General features: G+C 47.8%; 1 protein-coding gene across 6 annotated transcripts in view; it reads right to left on the reverse strand.

Moving 5' to 3' along the window:
• The window catches only part of GPR155 (G protein-coupled receptor 155), a 1,263,615-nt gene that overhangs the window by 1,032,337 nt on the left and 212,527 nt on the right, over positions 1-18,751 (reverse strand). For all 6 annotated transcript variants that reach the window (XM_069616249.1, XM_069616248.1, XM_069616250.1 and 3 more), the window contains one exon: positions 13,540-14,047. In XM_069616249.1, the coding sequence (XP_069472350.1) occupies positions 13,540-14,002 (463 nt within the window). In that variant the 5' untranslated portion in view covers positions 14,003-14,047. The remainder of the gene's footprint in view (positions 1-13,539; positions 14,048-18,751) is intronic.

The following is an 18,751-nucleotide window of genomic DNA, read 5'->3' on the forward strand; positions in this document are numbered from 1 at the left end:
TTGGGCTTTCCATTTTATAAAATACTACTTATGCACTTTGTTCTCATTGTATTGGTTTCAGCATTGAAGAAGACCTGTGAGGGTCGAAACACGCGTTGGCTGACTTACTATTTGCATTAAATTTTACAGACCCTTAAATGCTATCAAGCAGCATCTTTCGCTGTTACTAAATTGTTGAGCCAGAGCAATGAGTGAGTGATTTATACTATTGTTCCATATGGGGGCGTGGTCAACGTCTACCATCCCTGTGATCTTGCTGCCGGTTCACCTCCGACAGCGATTTAGAAAACTCTAATCAATTTGTGTCCCTATTTTAATTGTGCCGTGAAAAGTTGATTCACTTTCTAGTGCCCCCTCTTTACGTAACCCTAAGGGAAGGAGTAGCAATTAGTGTAGACGGGCTACAAAAGGACATTGATGCACTAGGAGATAGGGTAAAAGAGGTCAACAGGCAGTAGACAAAATCCTTTTGCAAGGTCCCAATACTTTTGCTAATATGGCAAACCTTTTGAAGGTGGTTGGGGACCTAGGCAACAAAACAAAGACCTGTTAAATAGATCGCGTCGGGACAAACTATGACTGAAATGTCTGGAACAGTGTACCAAAAGGGAACCAGGATCTTCTGCAGGAGTTGTGTCAGAGTTCTTGAAGATAGACAGCACAGTGAGTCAGACCACCTAACTTTGGTCTGCATAAGGACAAACCGAGAGACATTTAAACCTCACTCACAAGCGCTCAAAGAAAGAATGCTTAAAGCCGCTAGAATAAGAGGGCGCATTGATTGTAGGCGGTCAAAAATCCATATATTCCAAGAGGCATCGAACGCCAGACTTCAGAAGAGACGGCATCTTAAACCCATCAGACAAATTAACACAGGAAGGTGTCCGGTACAGATGGACCTTTCTCACTGCTATACAATTTCGAGTGGAACAAAGAGTATCAGGCCAGGGACCTAGACAAAGTGTGCAAGTTGTTCAACATCGAAATGCCTGAACATCATCAGGAAAGGAATCGGAGGAAGATGTCGCAACTGAAGGGGAGAGCATGGTTAACGAAAGGCACCAGAATAAACAACGATAAAGGAAAATCGTGTTCTGCAGTCACCCACTAAGGAGTCGGGATACACGAATAAGAATGTGAGAAAGGCCTATAACTGAGAAGAACCATCAGACTGGGACTTTTTATGGTAAACCAGATATACGACAAGAGGGACTACCACTTCATTGTCCTCCGAGATGAAATCCCAGTGGAGGAGTGAAGGCGATTGGGTCTGAGATGGAAGAAGCAGATCCACAACATTGCTGAAAAAGAAATGTATTATAGTTGAAGGGGCAGTGAGGTGAAGGGGCATAGGGAAAAGTCAAGCAAATTTGAGGGGCTGTGATCAGAGGACAGACCAGTGGACACAGGTCTCTGGCCACAAAACAACACTGTTGTTGAACGTTACAGGATTGGAGTCCCCAAATAAGAGTCTGATTCTTCCACTTGTTGAATGATCTGAAAGTCGATATAGCCTTGGTGCAGGAAATGAATCTCCTGGAAATAGATGGGTGCAGGCTTAAGAACAAACACTATTTGTGTCAGCCCGATTTAAGAAAGCAGGGGTAGCGATACTTTGTAGGAAAGTCCTGGGATTGGCTGCGGGGGGAGACCATGAGGGGCCCGGGAGGCAGATATCTGTTGGCTATATGTGTTGTGGGGGATAGATGACTTATGCTGGCATCCCTCTATGCGCCAAATACAGGACAGGAATGTAGGACTACTCTGATCCTGAAGGTTGCTAGTTTTGCAAAAGGGGATATAATATTGTGGGGAAGACCTGCAAATGCTCATGAATAGGATGTTAGATCATTCAGAGGGAGGAAGGGCAAAAGGGTTTCATGCCTCAGACAAGCTTAAACAGGACCTGGCAGAGCTCTGTATTGATGCATGCAGAGGAATGCATGGGGATGAAAGAGATTACTCCTATTTCTTGCATGTAAGTAGAATGTACACAAGAATGGACTACATAATCCTGGCCTACACAGTGAGAGGGCAGGTGTTGGATGTAGAGATGGGAGATATCACTATATCAGACCATGCACCGGTCTTGAAGCACCGGACTGAAACTAGACACCCTGACTACACTTCAATGCTCTTGGTGCCTCCCACAACACCTTCTCAGAGATCTAGTAGCAACAGAGATAGATGAATACTTTCGTGACAACTGTCCAGAGGAAATTTAAAGCAGTGATAAGGGGAAAGCTTCTCTCAACAAGGTGTCAAGCTGAAGAGATCTGAAAATGAGAATTGAAGGTCAATACAAAAATGGAGGCTCCCCCAAGATCCTTTGACAGACAACGGCAAAAAGAGGCCAGATAAACACCCTGGCAACCAATAGGGCAGAAGCCGCTGTTCTCAATCTTAAACACACATTCTATGAGAAAGCCAATAAGACTGATAAACTACTGGCCCAGGCACTGAAGTTCAAAAGAGCTAAAGCGCGAATTAGGGCTATACAAGATCGGGGGCAGGGGGGTAATGAGATTTGACAATGAAGGAATAGTGGATGCATTTAAAGGGTTTTACGAAAAGTTATACATACAAAGACAAACGGGTGAATGAGGGAAGAGGTCGGGCATATATAGCAAAGTCTGGAATAATGAAAATCTCAGATGAACAGTTCGAGCCATCACAGCAGAAGAAAGTGGTGTAGCCATAAAATCAGTAAAAGCCAATAAAGCACCAGACCCTGAATGCCCGACAAGCCAATTTTATAAAACATTTAGTAAGAAGCTACAGAGGCTGATGGTTGCGCTCATCAACTCCTTCCTCCTATCGGGTACAATCATGGACACAATGACACAGAAAGCAGGGAAAGACCCTGAACAATGTGGCTCCCAACATCAACCCCCCAGAGCACGAATCCCGATGTGGAGGCTTAGAGCTGAGGCCCTACAGGATGGGGGATTTAGAGAGGATTTGAGGGAGGCCATCGAGGAATATTTTGATATCAATACAGGCAGTGTACGATCCATGGGAACAGTATGGGAGGCATTTAAGGTGGTGGTGTGAGGGGTAGCTATATCAAAATCCAAAGGGCTCCAAGGGGGAACTGAACAGGAACTGCATGAAACAGAAAGAGAGCTAGAGGGCCTGATACAGAGTGGCGGGACCTCCCGAGAGGACAGCGCTAAGATAAGAGACTTACAGAAGACTTGTAGTGAATTCTGGGACAGATTATGCAAGCTAAATTATAAGAAATACACGGAGAGGCAACATGGGGGGGGGGGGAAACAAGCCGGGTAGACTACTGGCCTGGTTATACAAAAATGAGACCCCCCGCTGGGTAATCAGGGAGGTCAGGGACGCGAAGGGTCAAATCTGTAACACCCAGGAGGGAGTAAACGAGGAGTTCCTCAAGTATTATAAACGATTATATGAGGATGTAGGAGAAGATGTGGGTCCAGAGATACGGGAAACAATAGTGGATATAGGGCTGCCCACCTTGGATGATTTAGAACGTGCAGATCTGGAGGCCCCCATCACCTCGGACAAACTGGAGGCAGTGATCCAACACCTGCCCACATGTAAAGTGCCCGGGTCGGATGGGTTACCAGTGAGTTTTATAAAACATAAGCAGGAGCTACTCCAGCCGCTGCTGGCCTTGCTCAATGAAGCCTATGAGCAGGGGGAACTGCCGGAGCCCCTCCGTGAGTCAGTGATCATCCCGCTCCTGAAACCGGGCAAACCGAACGTGGAGTGTGGGTCTTATAGGCCCTTGTCTTTGCTTAATCAGGACAGTAAAATACTCACGGCAGTGCTGGCCAACAGACTCAAGAGAGTAATAGGCAAGTTGATACACTCGGACCAAACAGGCTATGCCCCGGTAGAAATATCAGACAAACATAGGAGGCTGCATCATATCATTGATCAAGTCGAGAAAGACCCGGGCGAGTTGGCTATTGTGTCGTTGGTTGCGGTTTCAGTGAGGTGGTCATGGCGACCCTAAAAGGATACGGGATGGGACCAGGATACATTAGATGGGTTCAGATGTTATATAGCTCCCCGATTGCGAGGGTCAAAACAGGAACTATAATTTCAGATAAATGGCAACTCAGTAGGGGACCAGACAGGGATGGACCCTGGTTGCCCATGTTATACATTCTGGCACTAGAGCCCTTGGCAATTTGTCTGAGGCAACAATACGGGGAGGTGGGGATTCGCACTACGGGAGGCACACACCTGATATCACTGTATGCAGATGACATGCTCCTCTACTTGCGCTTCCCGGAGGAGAATCTGCAATATGTGCTGGAGGTGATGGATCGCTATGCCACCCTCTCGGGCATATCAGTGAACCCCGGGAAGTCTAGTGTGTTCCCCATGGGAAGGTATAGGGGTATGCCACTGGAGGAGCTGCCCATCCTGCAGATACCCTGGCAGACCGAGACGTTCAGATATCTGGGCATAAATATTTACCATAGGATAGAGACAGCACAAACAACACGGAGAAAGCAATTGAAGGAATTAAAAATAGCATGGTGTTCTGGTCTAGATTACCCCTTGCTATGATGGGAAGAGCAGCGCTGCTCAAAATGGTGGTTTTGCCCAGACTCTTGCATTTTTTCGTGAATGTCCCATACCTGATCCCCAGACGCTTTTTTGAGAGTCTTCATGGCCTGTGCAGGGGCTTCCTATGGCACAACTCCAGGAATAGGGTGGCCTTGTCAAAACTGCAGAACACATGTGATAAGGGGGGAATAAACCTGCCGAATTTTGAATTGTATTACTTGGCGGGACAGCTGTTGTATGTGGCTAGGTGGTTGTCCACAGAGAACTCTGCAGAGGCTAGGCTTCTGCAGGGTGAGTCAGCTTCATACTTCCTGAGAGAGATAGTGTGGCTGCATAAAACTAAAATGGCGAGGATGGGGAGATTACTGGTGCTGGGTTGGGAAGTCTGGCACAGAGCATGGAGAACTGTGGGCGACCCGGGCCCGCTCTCTCAGCAGGTCCCGCTGGTGGCACTATGCGGGGGAAGACTCCCAACTGTTCAGGGGGGTCCGCAGATACTGGGAACCGGTGGGTCTAGCCACCCTCGGAGATATATGGCAGGAGGGGGAAGCATTGGAATTCAGAGGCTGCAAGAGGAGACAGGGGTACATGGGGGCCAATATATTACTTATACCAGGCTAATGAAGCGGGTGAGGGAGAGGTGGTCTGAGATTGTACTAGTGGAAGAACCTGATGCCACCGTGGAAATGATGTATGATGTCTCGGAGAGTGGGCATGAAATATCTTGGATATAAGAGCTCCTGAGTGCGAAGACAGGGAAAGAGCTGCCCCAACTGAGGCTCGACTTGGAGGAGGTGGGAGAACCCATGACAGAGGGACAGTGGGATAGAGCCCAAAGGTACCATAAGAAAGTGTCCCGGAATGCGAGACTCCAGCAGATCCAGCTGTATGTCACCCACAGAGCTTATCTGACCCCCGGTAGAATATCCAGGTTTGGTGGCTCGGCAATACAGAAATGCCCCAGGTGTGGAGAGGAGGAGGCAGGGCTGTTGCACATGTTCTGGGCTTGCCCAGAGGTGCAGAGATTCTGGGAAGAAAAAGATGGGAATGGCCAGTGGGGGAGTGGCGCTTGACGTGAGGTCTGCCTGGGCATGCATGCTTGGGAGTTTTCCCAAGCCACGTAATTTGAAACATATCAGCAAGATGAAGGACCTGGCCTATATCTTGGCCAAGCGCAGAATTGCAATGTGCTGGAAAGCGGCCCATAGGCCTAGAGTGGAGATGTGGTGGGCAGACCTCTTGAAATGGGCAGAAGCAGAAACTGCGGTATGCTATGAGGCAGTCACTAGGGGTGGGGGGAGGAGGAAGTGGGCCCCTTGATAGCCTGGAGGCAACTGGTGACCTCAATGGCAAACCCCACCAGGTCAAATCAAGAAATGGAAGACTCTGATGAGTCGACAAGCATTGGGATACCCGAAAAAGCTCATGCAGATAGCACGGATAAGACGGCTCGAGTTTGTGGGGAGGGAGGGGGTAGGACGGAGGATAACACTGAATAATGTGATGACTTGATATTGATTATGTACGTCCTAAATGGTTGTAATGTTTGGTGTGTTTGTTTAAAATAATAAAAATTGTTTTTTTTAAAAAAAACAAACAATGTGACTCCCATTGTCTGATAGCATCGTTAAATCTGGATGAAAAAAATGTATACAAAAATATTGTCCACAAGGTTGGAGTGTACTCCCAGATCCGATACACCGGGATCAGACTGGTTTCCTGGCAGGTCGGTAAACGTTTGATAGTATAAGAAAGTGGTCCTATTTAATAGACAAAAGAGGAGGTTCAAGAAAGACCAAGCCCTTCTCCTGGCATTAGACACAGAGAAGGCCTTTGCAAGAGTCAACTGGACCTTTCCAACAGAGGTGCCAATAGTGGGCGGATTGGGACCCAGGCTAATCCAGTTGATCTCTGCTTTCTACAAAGAGCCCACAGCCATGCTAACGGTACACTATCAGCTCCACTGAAATGGCAGGCCTGCTCCCCGTCTCCCTTGCTATTTGCATTGGTGATGGAGCAATTTGTAGGAGAGGTAGAGCCAATTTAAACTCACAGGGGATTACATTTGGCCAGGAGTAGTATAGAAGAACAAGTTACTCTCTTACCTGGTAACGTTCTTTCGCTAGGATGGTCCGATGACGTATTCCATATCTATGAGATATAATCACCACAGCTGTGATGCTTCGGAAAATATCTTCAGCGTCTGTGTCCTGCGTCGATGACGTCGATACGCCACCCTCGAGGACCTCCTCCGACGGCACTGGGTGTTATAAGTAGGATGCACGACGCCCCTAGCTTCAGTTTTAGTTTTTTCCCCAGAACATGTGGCACCAGTCTTCTGCCAGTCTGACACACAAAGCCTTGCGGAAACATAAGCTGCAATCGCATAAGAAATTCTGTAGCGGGGAAGGCAGGGAGGGAGCGATATGGAATACGTCGTCGGACCCTCCTATCGAAAGAAAGTTACCAGGTAAGAGAGTAACTTGTTCTTCGAGGGGATTGGGTCCTCCGACGTATTCCATATCTATGACAGACTCCCAAAGCAGTACCAATGCAAGGAGGTGGGAAAGGAATTTAGAAAACAAATTTAGAATGCCCAATCAAACTGCGGAGTAAAGGACCGCCTTGCCAAAGGCCAGATCCTGCCCCCGGATGGAATCGAGGGAGTAGTGACATACAAAAGTATGTACCGAAGTCCAGGTGGCTGCATCACAGATGTTACGAATAGGAACACCCCTCTGTAGGGCAGTAGACGCAGCCATACCCTTGGTAGAATGGGCCCGTAAGCCGACCGGTGGGTCCTTACCCGCCAAGCGGTAACACTCAGATAGCCAGAATAATCCAGCGAGACAAAGTCTGTTTCGTCACAGCTTGTCCCAAACGCTTTCCAGCGTAACCAATGAAGAGTTGATTGTCCACTCTGACCTGGGACATGCGTGAAATATAAAAGCTTAACGCTCTCCTAGGATCAAGCTTATGGAGCCTCTCCTCTTCCTTACGAGGATGTGGAGGAGGATAAAACGCCGGAAGAACAACCTTCTGGCCTAAATGAAATTCCGACACCACCTTCGGAAGAAAGGAAGGACGAACTCTAAGGACAACCCTGTCCTTATGAAACACAGAGAAGACAGGCTTAACTGAAAGTGCCTGTAACTCACTCACTCTGCGGGCGGAAGTGACCGCAACCAAAAATACAGTTTTAAGAGTTAACAGTCTCAAAGGGGATGAATGCAAAGGCTCAAACGGAGCACCCATCAGAAACTTGAAAACAAGGTTCAAATCCCAACCGGGCACCTGGAAAGGTGACAGAGGGGATACATTAGTGAGCCCTTTCCGAAACTGAGAAATTAAAGGAATTTTAAAAATAGGAACACTCTTCAGACGAGCGCTTAAATATGGACAGCGCCACCAGGTAACCTTTAACGGTACCCACTTGCAGGCACCTGTAGGCCAAAGAAAGCAAAAAAGACAGGACCATGGGAATGTCACATGCAAAAGGATCCACTTTCTTAACCCTGCACCAGTCGCAGAACTTACACCAACGGAAACGGTACAGGGACTTTGTTGCTGGCCGCCAGGCTGAGAGCAATACCTCCATCACGTCTTCAGGGAGGTCCCAATCCTTATACCTCAACCTTTCAGAAACCAAGCATGAAGGTTTAGGGATCGATACTCTGGATGGAGAACCTGACCCCCCTCCCGTGAGAGCAGATTGTCTCGATAGGGAAGACGACGTGGAGGGCAGATGGACAAGTCGAGAAGGTCTGGGTACCACGTCCTCCAGGCCCACGGAGGAGCAATGGAGGATCATCCGGGAACCGAACCTCCGTAACCTCCGCAGTACTTGCAGGATGACGCTGACTGGAGGAAACGCATACAGCAGTGGGAATGACCACTCCACCACAAACACGTCTCCTAAGGCTCCTTTTGGAGTAAATTCCCGCAAGCAGAACCTCTCGCACTTCCGGTTGACACTGGAGGTGAAGAGATCCACTTGAGGGGTCCCCCAAATGGCGAAGATCTCCAGGAGAATCTCCTGAGCCAACTCCCACTCGTGAGAGATCGCGCTCTGCCTGCTCAGAGCGTCCGCCGTCTCGTTTTAGTCTCAGGCCAGATGAACTGCCGAGATCGAAACCTCCTGCTGGATTGCCCAGAACTAGAGCTGCATTGCCTCCCTGCACAGAGGAAGTGACCCTGCCCCCCCTTCTGTTGAGGTAGTGCATGGCCACCGTGTTGTCCGTCAGGATCAGGACATTCTTCGTTCGCACAGTCGGTAGAAAAGCCTTCAGGGCTAGCCTGACGGCCCTCAGCTCCAACGGATTGATATGGAGTCTGGACTCCGACGGAGACCAACGACCGCTGACTGTCAACTCGTTGGCATGAGCTCCCCATCCCGTGAGGGATGCGTCCGTCACGAACGTCACCTTCGGCCAGGGTAGCCAAAATGGAGCCCCTTTCATCAGATTGTCTTCGACAGCCCACCATAGAAGGTCCTGAACAGGGTCCGACATCCTGCCAGAGGACTGAGACCACTGGAGCTGGAGTGCCCATTGCAAAGATCTCATGCGCAACCTGGCCTCTGGCACCAGAAGAATGCAGGATGCCATGAGGCCGAGCAATCTCAAGAACTCGAACACTGGGAGACTCTGGGCAAGCTGACACTTGTGCACCATCTGCTGAATGTGATGAGCCCTCACCTGGGGTGGAAAACAATGGCCCAGGGACGTGTCGAGCACTGCTCCGATGTACTGGAGCCTCCGAGTTGGCGTCAAGTGGGACTTCTTTAAGTTGAGGGAGAAGCCCAGCTTGTGGAGGGAGTGGCAGGTGACTGACAGATGATCCAGGACTTGCTTGGGAGAGCGCGCCCTGATCAACCAATCGTCCAGGTAGAGGTAGACGAGAATTCCCCCCCTTTCCTGAGGTGCGCTGCCACCACTACCATGAGCTTGGTGAAGACCCTCGGGGCGGTGGTCAATCTGAACGGCAGGACCTGAAACTGAAAGTGTGAGTTGCCAACCGCGAACCTCAGGTACTTCTTGTGCTTTGGATGGATCGACACATGAAAATAAGCGTCCTTGAGGTCGAGAGACACCAATCAGTCCTGAAGTTGAAGGGCCTGGAGGACTTGAGAAAGAGTAACCATCTTGAACTTGTCCTTCCTGAGGAGTATGTTCAAACCACGCAAGTCCATGATGGGTCTCAATCCCCCATCTTTCTTGGAAATCAAAAAATAAGGGGAATACCATCCCTTGTTCCTCTCCGCTACAGGCACCAGTTCTATGGCGCATTTCTCCAGCAGGGATTGAATTTCCTGCGCAAGGAGCGGATCCGGACTCTTCAAAGAGAGATTCCCCGGTGGATTGTCTAGAGGCCTATGCCGGAAAGGAAGACAGTAGCCGTGGGTTATGATCTCCAGAACCCACACATCTGAAGTAATGGCGCGCCACTCTGCAAGATGCTGCGCCAGCCTTCCCCCAACCGGCGAACCATGGGACATGGCCTCATGACTGAGCTGAAGCAGCTGCGGCGTTGCCGGGGGGCAAAGAGGCAACAGCCCAAGGGGCCTTGGCACCTCGAGTACCTTGTTTTCCACCTCTGGCACTCCTACGGTGGCCCCTTTGACTGGCAGCTCCTCTCGCTTTACCAAAGGATGAGTAATAACGAAAGGAACCTCCCCTCCATTGCTGTCCCCTAGGACGAAAAGGCAAAAGTTGGCGAACTGCAGCGCCCAACGACTTTGCTGCAGCTTTGGAGGTCTGCAACCTCTCAAGGATCTCGTCTGCCTTGCTGCCAAAAAGATGTTCCCCGTCAAAGGGCATGTTGAGGAGCCGGGCCTGCACATCAGGAGCAAACCCCGACTCCCGCCAGCACGCAAACCTGCGTATCACAGTGCTCGCCGCCATGGACCGGCTGACGCAATCTGCCATGTCCAAACCCGACTGAACGGCCTCACAAATGGCATCCTTGCCATCCTGAACCATGGCAAGGAAACCATCCCGTGCGTCCCCTTCGGGAATATGTTCAGCCACTAAGGAAACAGTTCCACAGAGTGTGCGTGAAACGTGACAAGGCACAAACGGAGTTGGCGGCCTGAAGCGCCATACCGCCTGAAGAAAACACTTTCTTCGCCCAGCCATCAAAACGCTTGTCGTCCCTATCAGGAGGGATGGTAGGATAAGACGCCTGCTTCGTCAAGTAGCAGGGGTCGCTACTGGCTGGGCGGTATTTTCGCGGCAAAGACTTGCCCACTGCCGGGAGACTCTCCGGAGCAGTCCAATCCGCCGCCACCCTCCTATGTAGAGCCATATGGAACGGAAGTACCGTGTCAGTTGGTGGACCTTGGTCGAGGATATCCGTTAGGTCATCCTGAAGAAAATCCCCTGGGGGAGCAGACCATCCCAAGTACTCGGTGACCCTGGACATAAGGCGCCGGTACGAGGAGTCGGCATGAGTGCCAGGCTCAGGCCTACAAAACTTTACCTCCGGAGAGGTGTCCAGCCCACTGGCATCGTGCAGGGACTGCCGCAGGTCCTCAATTTGGCTATGGCCCGAGAGAATCTTGTCCGTCACCGTATCCAGAACCATGCCATCATCAAAGCCCTCATCCACCTCTGAAATACACTCAAGCTGGCGGTAAGAAGGCACAGAATGTGGAACAAAGCCATGCTGGACCTTTGCCAAAGCCTTTCTAGGTGGTTCCACCGAGCCCCGGGGAACCCCCGTCGAAACAGCCTCGAAAGGCGTCGAGTGAATCGGCGTCGATGCCGAACGCGGCGCCGACAGCATCGATGGCGTCGACAGTCCTCGAGGCCGGAGCCCCGAGCGTGTCCCTCGACAGCCTGGGCGCAAAAGGCGCCGACGACTTCTTCGGAGGCGGGGCTTCCAAAGAGTCCGCCGACGACCTCGGCGCCACCAGCGTCAACGTCTTCCTCGAAGACACCACAGGTGCACATGGTCTCGAGCGCGTCGAGGACCGGGACCTGGAATGGGCATGACAAGAACGATTCCCCTTGTCCGAGCGGGACTTCTCCCGCGAATCGTGCCGACCATCTGAGCCCGAAGGCGTGCGAGCGGTGTCTCTCGACCGATCACGACCGACCCCACTCAGACGCGGACGGACCAGTGCCCTGCGATTCGAGAATCGCCAACCTTTTCTTCGCGAAGGAAGCCCATTCCTCCGGCGTCGCATCCTTGGTGGGGTAAGTGATCCACAGACAGGCGGAGTCCTCAGATGAGGACGGGGAAGGCGACCAATGATGGCGCTTCTGGTAGTGCCTCGAAGAGGCAGAGGAGTGGCGGGACCGACTCCGGGACCGAGACCCACTGGACATCCGACGACGAAGAGAGTCGCCCCTCGAATCGTCCGTCAAAAGCCCCGCAGACCTCGACTTCCGTGGCTTGGACACCTTACCTACCGATAACTTCTTCTTGTGCTCCCGCAAGGCTTTGGAAGTGAGCGACTGGCAATCGACACAGTCATCCGTGTCATGGTCCTCCCCGAGGCAGGCATCGTGCGAGTCAGTCACCGACATTTTGGACCCACAGTCCCTGCACTTCTTAAATCCCGGACGCGGGGTGGAAGACGAGGTAGACATCTTCACGAAGAATATACTTCGCAATACGAACAGGTTCGAAGAACCGAGAAAGAACAGAAACTCCAAAGAGTCGAGGCACGCCGAGATCTCCGAAGCGAACATGTCGCGGAAAATACGGAACTGAGGCTACGGGCGTCATCCTACTTATAACATCCAGTGACGTCAGCCGTCGGAGGAGGTCCTCGAGGGCGGCGTATCGACGTCATCGATGCAGGACGCATATGCCGAAGATTTTCCGAAGCAGCACAGCTGTGGTGATTACATGTCATAGATATGGAATACGTTGGAGGACCCAATCACCTCGAACTCCTTTTATTGACCTCGGAAGGATAAAAAGGGCTGAGTGGACTTAATGGGATTCAAATCGGTGAACATGAGGAACAACATACATGGAAGCATTTGTACAAAGCCTCAAACCAGTGGATATGTAAAATAATTTATGCAACTCTGATGCTTCATGGCATCGTAATGATGCAGGACTGCTGCAGGATGACTTCCTGCAACATTCAGGTGCTTCACTTCACATCGCTGGTGACTTGTAGACTACCAACTGAACCCACCTGCGCAAATATGTGCATACATGATCTGGCCACTGTCAGAGGATGGTTCCAAATTCGGCATCAGAATGTTCACATTCGCCCACATTCCAACCCTTGTGTGCAGCTACTAGTGTTTTTCAGTCCCCTTTTACCTTATTTTTCTATAAGCGAATTTTCACAAATGTTGCCTGAAGTATTCATAAATTAAGTTTTAAAGCGTTTAAGTATGTTCTAGCAACACATCCTTTCAAATTCCACGGATTAAGAAATATCCAAATATCCACTGGAACCAGGAGACTGGTGCATATAAGTGCCTTGTACATTGGATGTCCAAGATGTGACAATAGTACTGATGCTACAAGAAACTATGGAATGGTAGTGGTTAGGTTGGCACATATTGCTAGACAATAGTGTGGTCAATTAATCTTCAGATGGCAAGGTGTATATACACGCTTCTTACTAAAAAGAAGAGATGGCAACAGTCCATCCACTTCCGCAAAGGCTCTTGCCTTATCAAATGGAAACTTTCCATACTAGAATGCTTATGCACATAGAGGGGGGAATCCTCACAACCCTCAAATAAGAGTTTATCTGAAAGCTGGAAGGATACCTGCACCCAGACAGTGAACATTAAATGTACCAATCAATAGTGCATAATTCTTCTGTCGATTCGAAACCAAGCAATTAGCCATCATGTGATAAACCATTGTCGTGCTGGGATAGTCAGTTGCTATAAGATAATTATTTGGTCATTCATAGGATCAAAAAAGAAGCTGCACTTACATTACAATAATGGCAAAAAAGTCAATTACATGCAAAACCATAAGAAAAAAGAAAACCTGTGTTCTTACCTATAGGATATCCCAGTGCAAAATCATTACTTTGTGTAGCAAAAATTGGGAATAGTCCTGCTTTACTGAATCGAGTATCAGGACTTGCGACTAATAACGTCAGACCACATACTATGAAAAAAACAGATGCTTTGGCTATTAAAATGCTGTAAAGAAAGGACCAGTTCACATTGGAAAAATCCAGTACCACCATATTTTTAAATAATAAAGCTGGGAGAGCAAAACGAGAGACAAAATTCCCAAGTCCTTTGGACTGCGTGGGTGTGATCAGGTTGACCCGTCCAGCTATGTAGCCACATAGGATTATGCCAAAGCATTCTAACAGAGCTGGAAAAAGCCTGTTTATGGAAATGCATGGATTACTGTTGGTACCATTGGACTGATTGTTCATTTCACCAAAAATACGTTGCGTCAGGTCAATTGATGAGAAGTTCTTCATGCCAACGCCAGGGAAGCTCTCCATGTTCTTTGATTTTGTGATTTCAAATAAAGTGCATTGTGCTGTGACCTGAAAACAAAAAACAAATAATGTGCTTTAACACACAATGTACCCATTGACTTATTCAAGACCTAATTAGAGCAGGGTGCATTAATCCAATAGTTACAATAACAAAACTTACAAAAACCTGAATCCTATATGTTGGTTTCCGTAAATGGCACTAACAAAAGACTTTACAAAATCTGTATCTACAAAAATGTATACTTCTAACAGGTGATCATTTACGCATTACTCCCTTTTGTTGCTCATTTTTGTCTACAATTGAGCTAGGCATCCATCATTTGCATTGACCATTTCATTGCATAATAAAATGGGAAATATGAATTGCATGAAGCCCTACAGATAGGTGGTTTATCTGCCACATTTGCTATCTAAAAATTAGGAAATAATCCCAACCAAATAAATTGGGAATACAAATACTACTAATAAAATATGGGGGAAAAAACGGACAAATGAAGTCTGTCCCATGATTCAAGCCACAAAGCTACGTTTGACTCAGTGGTGCCAGCAAAGCAGTACCAAAGGAAGATCAAATAACATTACTCCCCGATTTGTAGAGGAACCTTAAGGTCAAAATACATCTTTTCATTTTTTTTAATTACCAGGTGAAAAGCCTGGATATCAAAAGGGTGACTTCTGGTGATAAAGCATCCCCTTTGGGAATGGGGGTCACTCAAAAATAATGTTACTCCCATCTTCAAAAAATAAGGAGCAAAATACACACTTCAAAATCTTATCTGGAAGGCTGGCTGAATGCATGAAAGGCATATCATGAAAAGCTGACACGTGGGATTATGGTGCTAGGTCAGTAGACTACCTCGGTTAATGATTATTTTTGACAGATATATTTTTTTCTACATAGGGGCTCATTAGGACTAGGCCGGTCTCGAAAGAAAGTGCTGGTAATTCCATATACCAGCATTTTTCAGCACTGGCAGAGTCCAGGTTTGCCGATGCGGGCAAGGAGCTGGAGGTAAATCAGGGCCCCAGCGACAAAAAAACAAACAAAAAACAGCAGGTATTTCCGGCACAGTTACCGGTGCCAGAAATGCCTACAATTCCCCCATGGGAATGACTGCTGTTGCTGGCACATGGAATATCCCGGAATTACTGGGATATCAGGCGCAAGTAACGTTAGGTCAGTTTCCTGGTATCTCACCGGAATTACCGGCAGGATACTGGGAAACATAACCTACCCCCCACAGTCTGTAGTATACAAGCAGTAAAATAGCTCCACAACACATTATGATAACACACCAACAAAGAATGCCTTGCCGTTCTAGGGCTCCAACATTCTCCAATACACACTGGTCATGTGAAGGTCAAAAGTGGGATTTATAGCACATATTTGTCACATTTAATATGTCGCATTTTTCTACTACTTAGAAAACCATGGTGGCGTTTGAGTTTCCTGGGCTCATCTCCGTCAGAAACGGCATGCTATTGAGTCAATGTTACAATGTTATGGTTCAGTATTTTGAACCCAAGCATACACAGCCGCAGGTCTGGACTATCCTCGGATCTAGAATAACCACATGCACCAGTGGGACAATGCTGTAACAATACATTTCATCTTCTTTTAGACAACAAATACGGAAAGAGTATGTATACTGCAGCTCCTAGAGCATCATCTGTAGATTCGCATTGTGGCAATGGAACGCCTTTGAGGTCTACTTTAAAGAAACACACTATGCTGATAGGTTGTGAATTGAAGGATTCAGTCACTTTCGCCATTTGTGGAGCCCCTTCCTGTGAGGCAGGGAGGTGAGCCCACTACTCAATCCCCCTAGGGGTGGTGGTCAACGGGACCTCACAGGAAGAGACCCTCCTCTTGGGGACAAGGACTCCCTTTCCCACGAGGAACTCCATTCATATCATCCACCACAGTCCAACATTGCACTACTAACAAATATCCAGACTCCTCTTACATGGTACCGTGACGAACAAGAACATAGGAGGAATAAAGGGTGATTGCCTAGTAAGCACGAAGAAGCTGAAATGAATTGTGATGAATGAGGCACACACAGAAGGAAGGACTTTCCTGAGAAGCTGGGGAAGCCACATCTGCGCATGATAAAAAGAGGTGGACTCAGAAGTAGGAAGTGAAGCCCGGGAGCTTTGCTGACCAACCGAGAGGATCAAGTTGATAAGTCCCTGGAGGTACATCCAAGCGGGGCTGAAGGAAAGCCCTCCTGTCGGCATGACAGAGAAGCCGCACACTAGGAACTCGTGGCGGTCTGTACATGGATGAAAAACGAAAAACAAGGTTTAAATAAATAAATAAATAAATAAATAAATAAATAAATAAGAGAACCGAAAGGTGCTGGCAGAGAAAGGAAACCAGGAGAATCACCTTTTGTCGCTGATACCACAGAGACATGTCGGAAACCATGAGAAAGAGAAACCAAAGAACCATGCTAACCAAATATGGGAAAGAAGAAAGAAACACTGTTCCAGAGACACAGACCCCTGACACTACAGGTAAAGGGGAGAGCAGGAGACCTGGGGAGCGAGACATGGAGAACCACTCTGGGACCTTGCATACTCATCCCAGTGAGTGATAAAGTTATCAAAAGAGTCAAAGTTACTACAAAACACTGCATACTCGTCACAGTGAAGGCAAAGATACAAGAAGAGTGGCGATCACTCGGGGATCCTGCATACTCTTTCCAGTAGTTGGAAAGAGTACCAGAAGTGTGAGTGTAACACAAAAGTGTGTCATATTTGTCCTAGAGAAAATAAACAGTAAAGCATAATCAATAGTCAAACAGAGACTTCATCTACATTTCTCAAGGTGAAGAGAAAGTCTGAAGAGTGCAGACTACAAGGGCCTGGGAAGATCCCTTGAAGGAACTGAAAAACTATTAAAAAGAATAGCAAGAGACTATTTGAAGACATCTTATTAAAAGGAACTGTGCTGAAAATCATCCCAGGAGAAGTGAGACATTCTTCTGGTCTTTTGTTGTTTTGGATTAGTGGTAAGACTAGAGTAGCTTAGCTTATTGGACAGAAGACACACTATTTACTTTGGACTTTACAACTTAGGACTAGCACCCTAGTTTAGTTATGGCATCATTCTTTTAATGGGCACAGCTATGTTTGGTAGGGAAACCCTTAGCATAAGGAAAGGTAGGCATTCTCTTATTATTTAAATAAAACTATTGTGAACATGGCACACACATTGTCCGTCTCCTCCTCCTGACCTACCACAGTGCATATCGTCTGAAATAAGACCATTACATTTTGCACTCAAGAACAATAAGAAAACCATCTGGGAGCTACTTTACATTATTCACTATCATGCAAGACGCCTTTGAGATCCCAGGTCAACAAAGTGAAATGTATAGCAAATCGATCGGTGCATGTCAATATATTCTTTTTAAAAAATATACTTTATTTAACAAGTGGCATCAGCATCCAATACATGGTATCAGCATACAACAACAGGTACAAAAGGTTATGTTACAGTCTCTTATTATTTCGTAGATATATGCACTTTACAATAATGAGTCTGTGAAGCATATTCAGCTTTTTGTTTAATGGTGCATTGGAGGCTCTGCATTAGTGGTCCTGTCTTGAGATCTGGTTCCGGTTTTCCTTTTCCACATATGTGCGGTATAGGGCCCATATGTCTTTTGGTCTTGACGTGGGAACTATAGATTGCACATATCCCTCGTTCTCGTTCACTTGTGCCAGCTCTTTGAGCCACTGATTAAGTGTCAGGGCTTCTTTTGCTTTCTATTTTAGCAGGATGCATTTCTTGGCAATGATCCACCCTAAGTTAAACAGTCTTCAGGTTTCTATGTCTGTGTGCCAATGTCTCCCAGAAGGTATTTTAGCGGCTGTGACGTAGATGGGATTGTTAGCATGTCTGATAGTCTGATAGTACTTGTGCAATTTGTTTCCAGTAGTCGGCGATTTGTCTGCAACTCCAGAGCATGTGGATTGTATCAGCGTCTTCAGAGTTGCATTTTGGACATGTTTTTATACATTGTGGGTTGAATTTCGTGATGTGTCTGGGAGTATAATGTAGTCTGTTTAGGACCTTCTATTGGATCAGCCGTAGTCTTGAATTGAGCAACACTTTCCTGGTTAGGGTGCACATCTTCTGCCATTTGACATCGTCAATCAATGATCCAGTGTCTCTCCCACTTTTCTCGGAGGTTAGTGTAACGCTCACCTGATTCCCGTAGAGGCGCCAGTCTTGACTGGGCGTATACCGTATCTTCAAAGGTGATGTGTAACACACGGCTGGCTCTTTGGGCTGGACCTCTGTGCACTGTATGTCTGACTCGAAGGGTAAGATGTCTGCAGATAGAAAATATGGGATTAAGGAACTGGGTTAGTGAATGTCTCTCTCTTCTTCCCTTTCTCTTCTCCTGTAGAACCCCAAAGGTTAACGCTCTCACCTTAGGTAAGTGAACGCTGTGCTCTCCATCTGCCTCGGGGCAGGGTGCTGTAACCAGTTTCTTCACTGGATAAGGGGAGCAGGCCTCTTGACTTCAGAGGACTGCTGTCCGTCGTTTACTGCACGAACGGTAAGTTTCGAGTAATTCTAATGTCTTTAAAGTCTTTAGTAATGATGTTTCTTGTTTTGCAGGTTTCTGGCGATGGCGGATGACGGGCTGAAGTGAGTTGAAGATGGAGCCCGTGTGATGAATAGAAGCGCCTGGAAGCACGTAAGTAAGCGATTGTTGCCTGCTTCACGATGCG

The sequence above is a fragment of the Ambystoma mexicanum genome, chromosome 9 (genome assembly GCF_040938575.1).
Source record: "Ambystoma mexicanum isolate Mex_15411 chromosome 9, UKY_AmexF1_1, whole genome shotgun sequence".
Taxonomy (NCBI): domain Eukaryota; kingdom Metazoa; phylum Chordata; class Amphibia; order Caudata; family Ambystomatidae; genus Ambystoma; species Ambystoma mexicanum.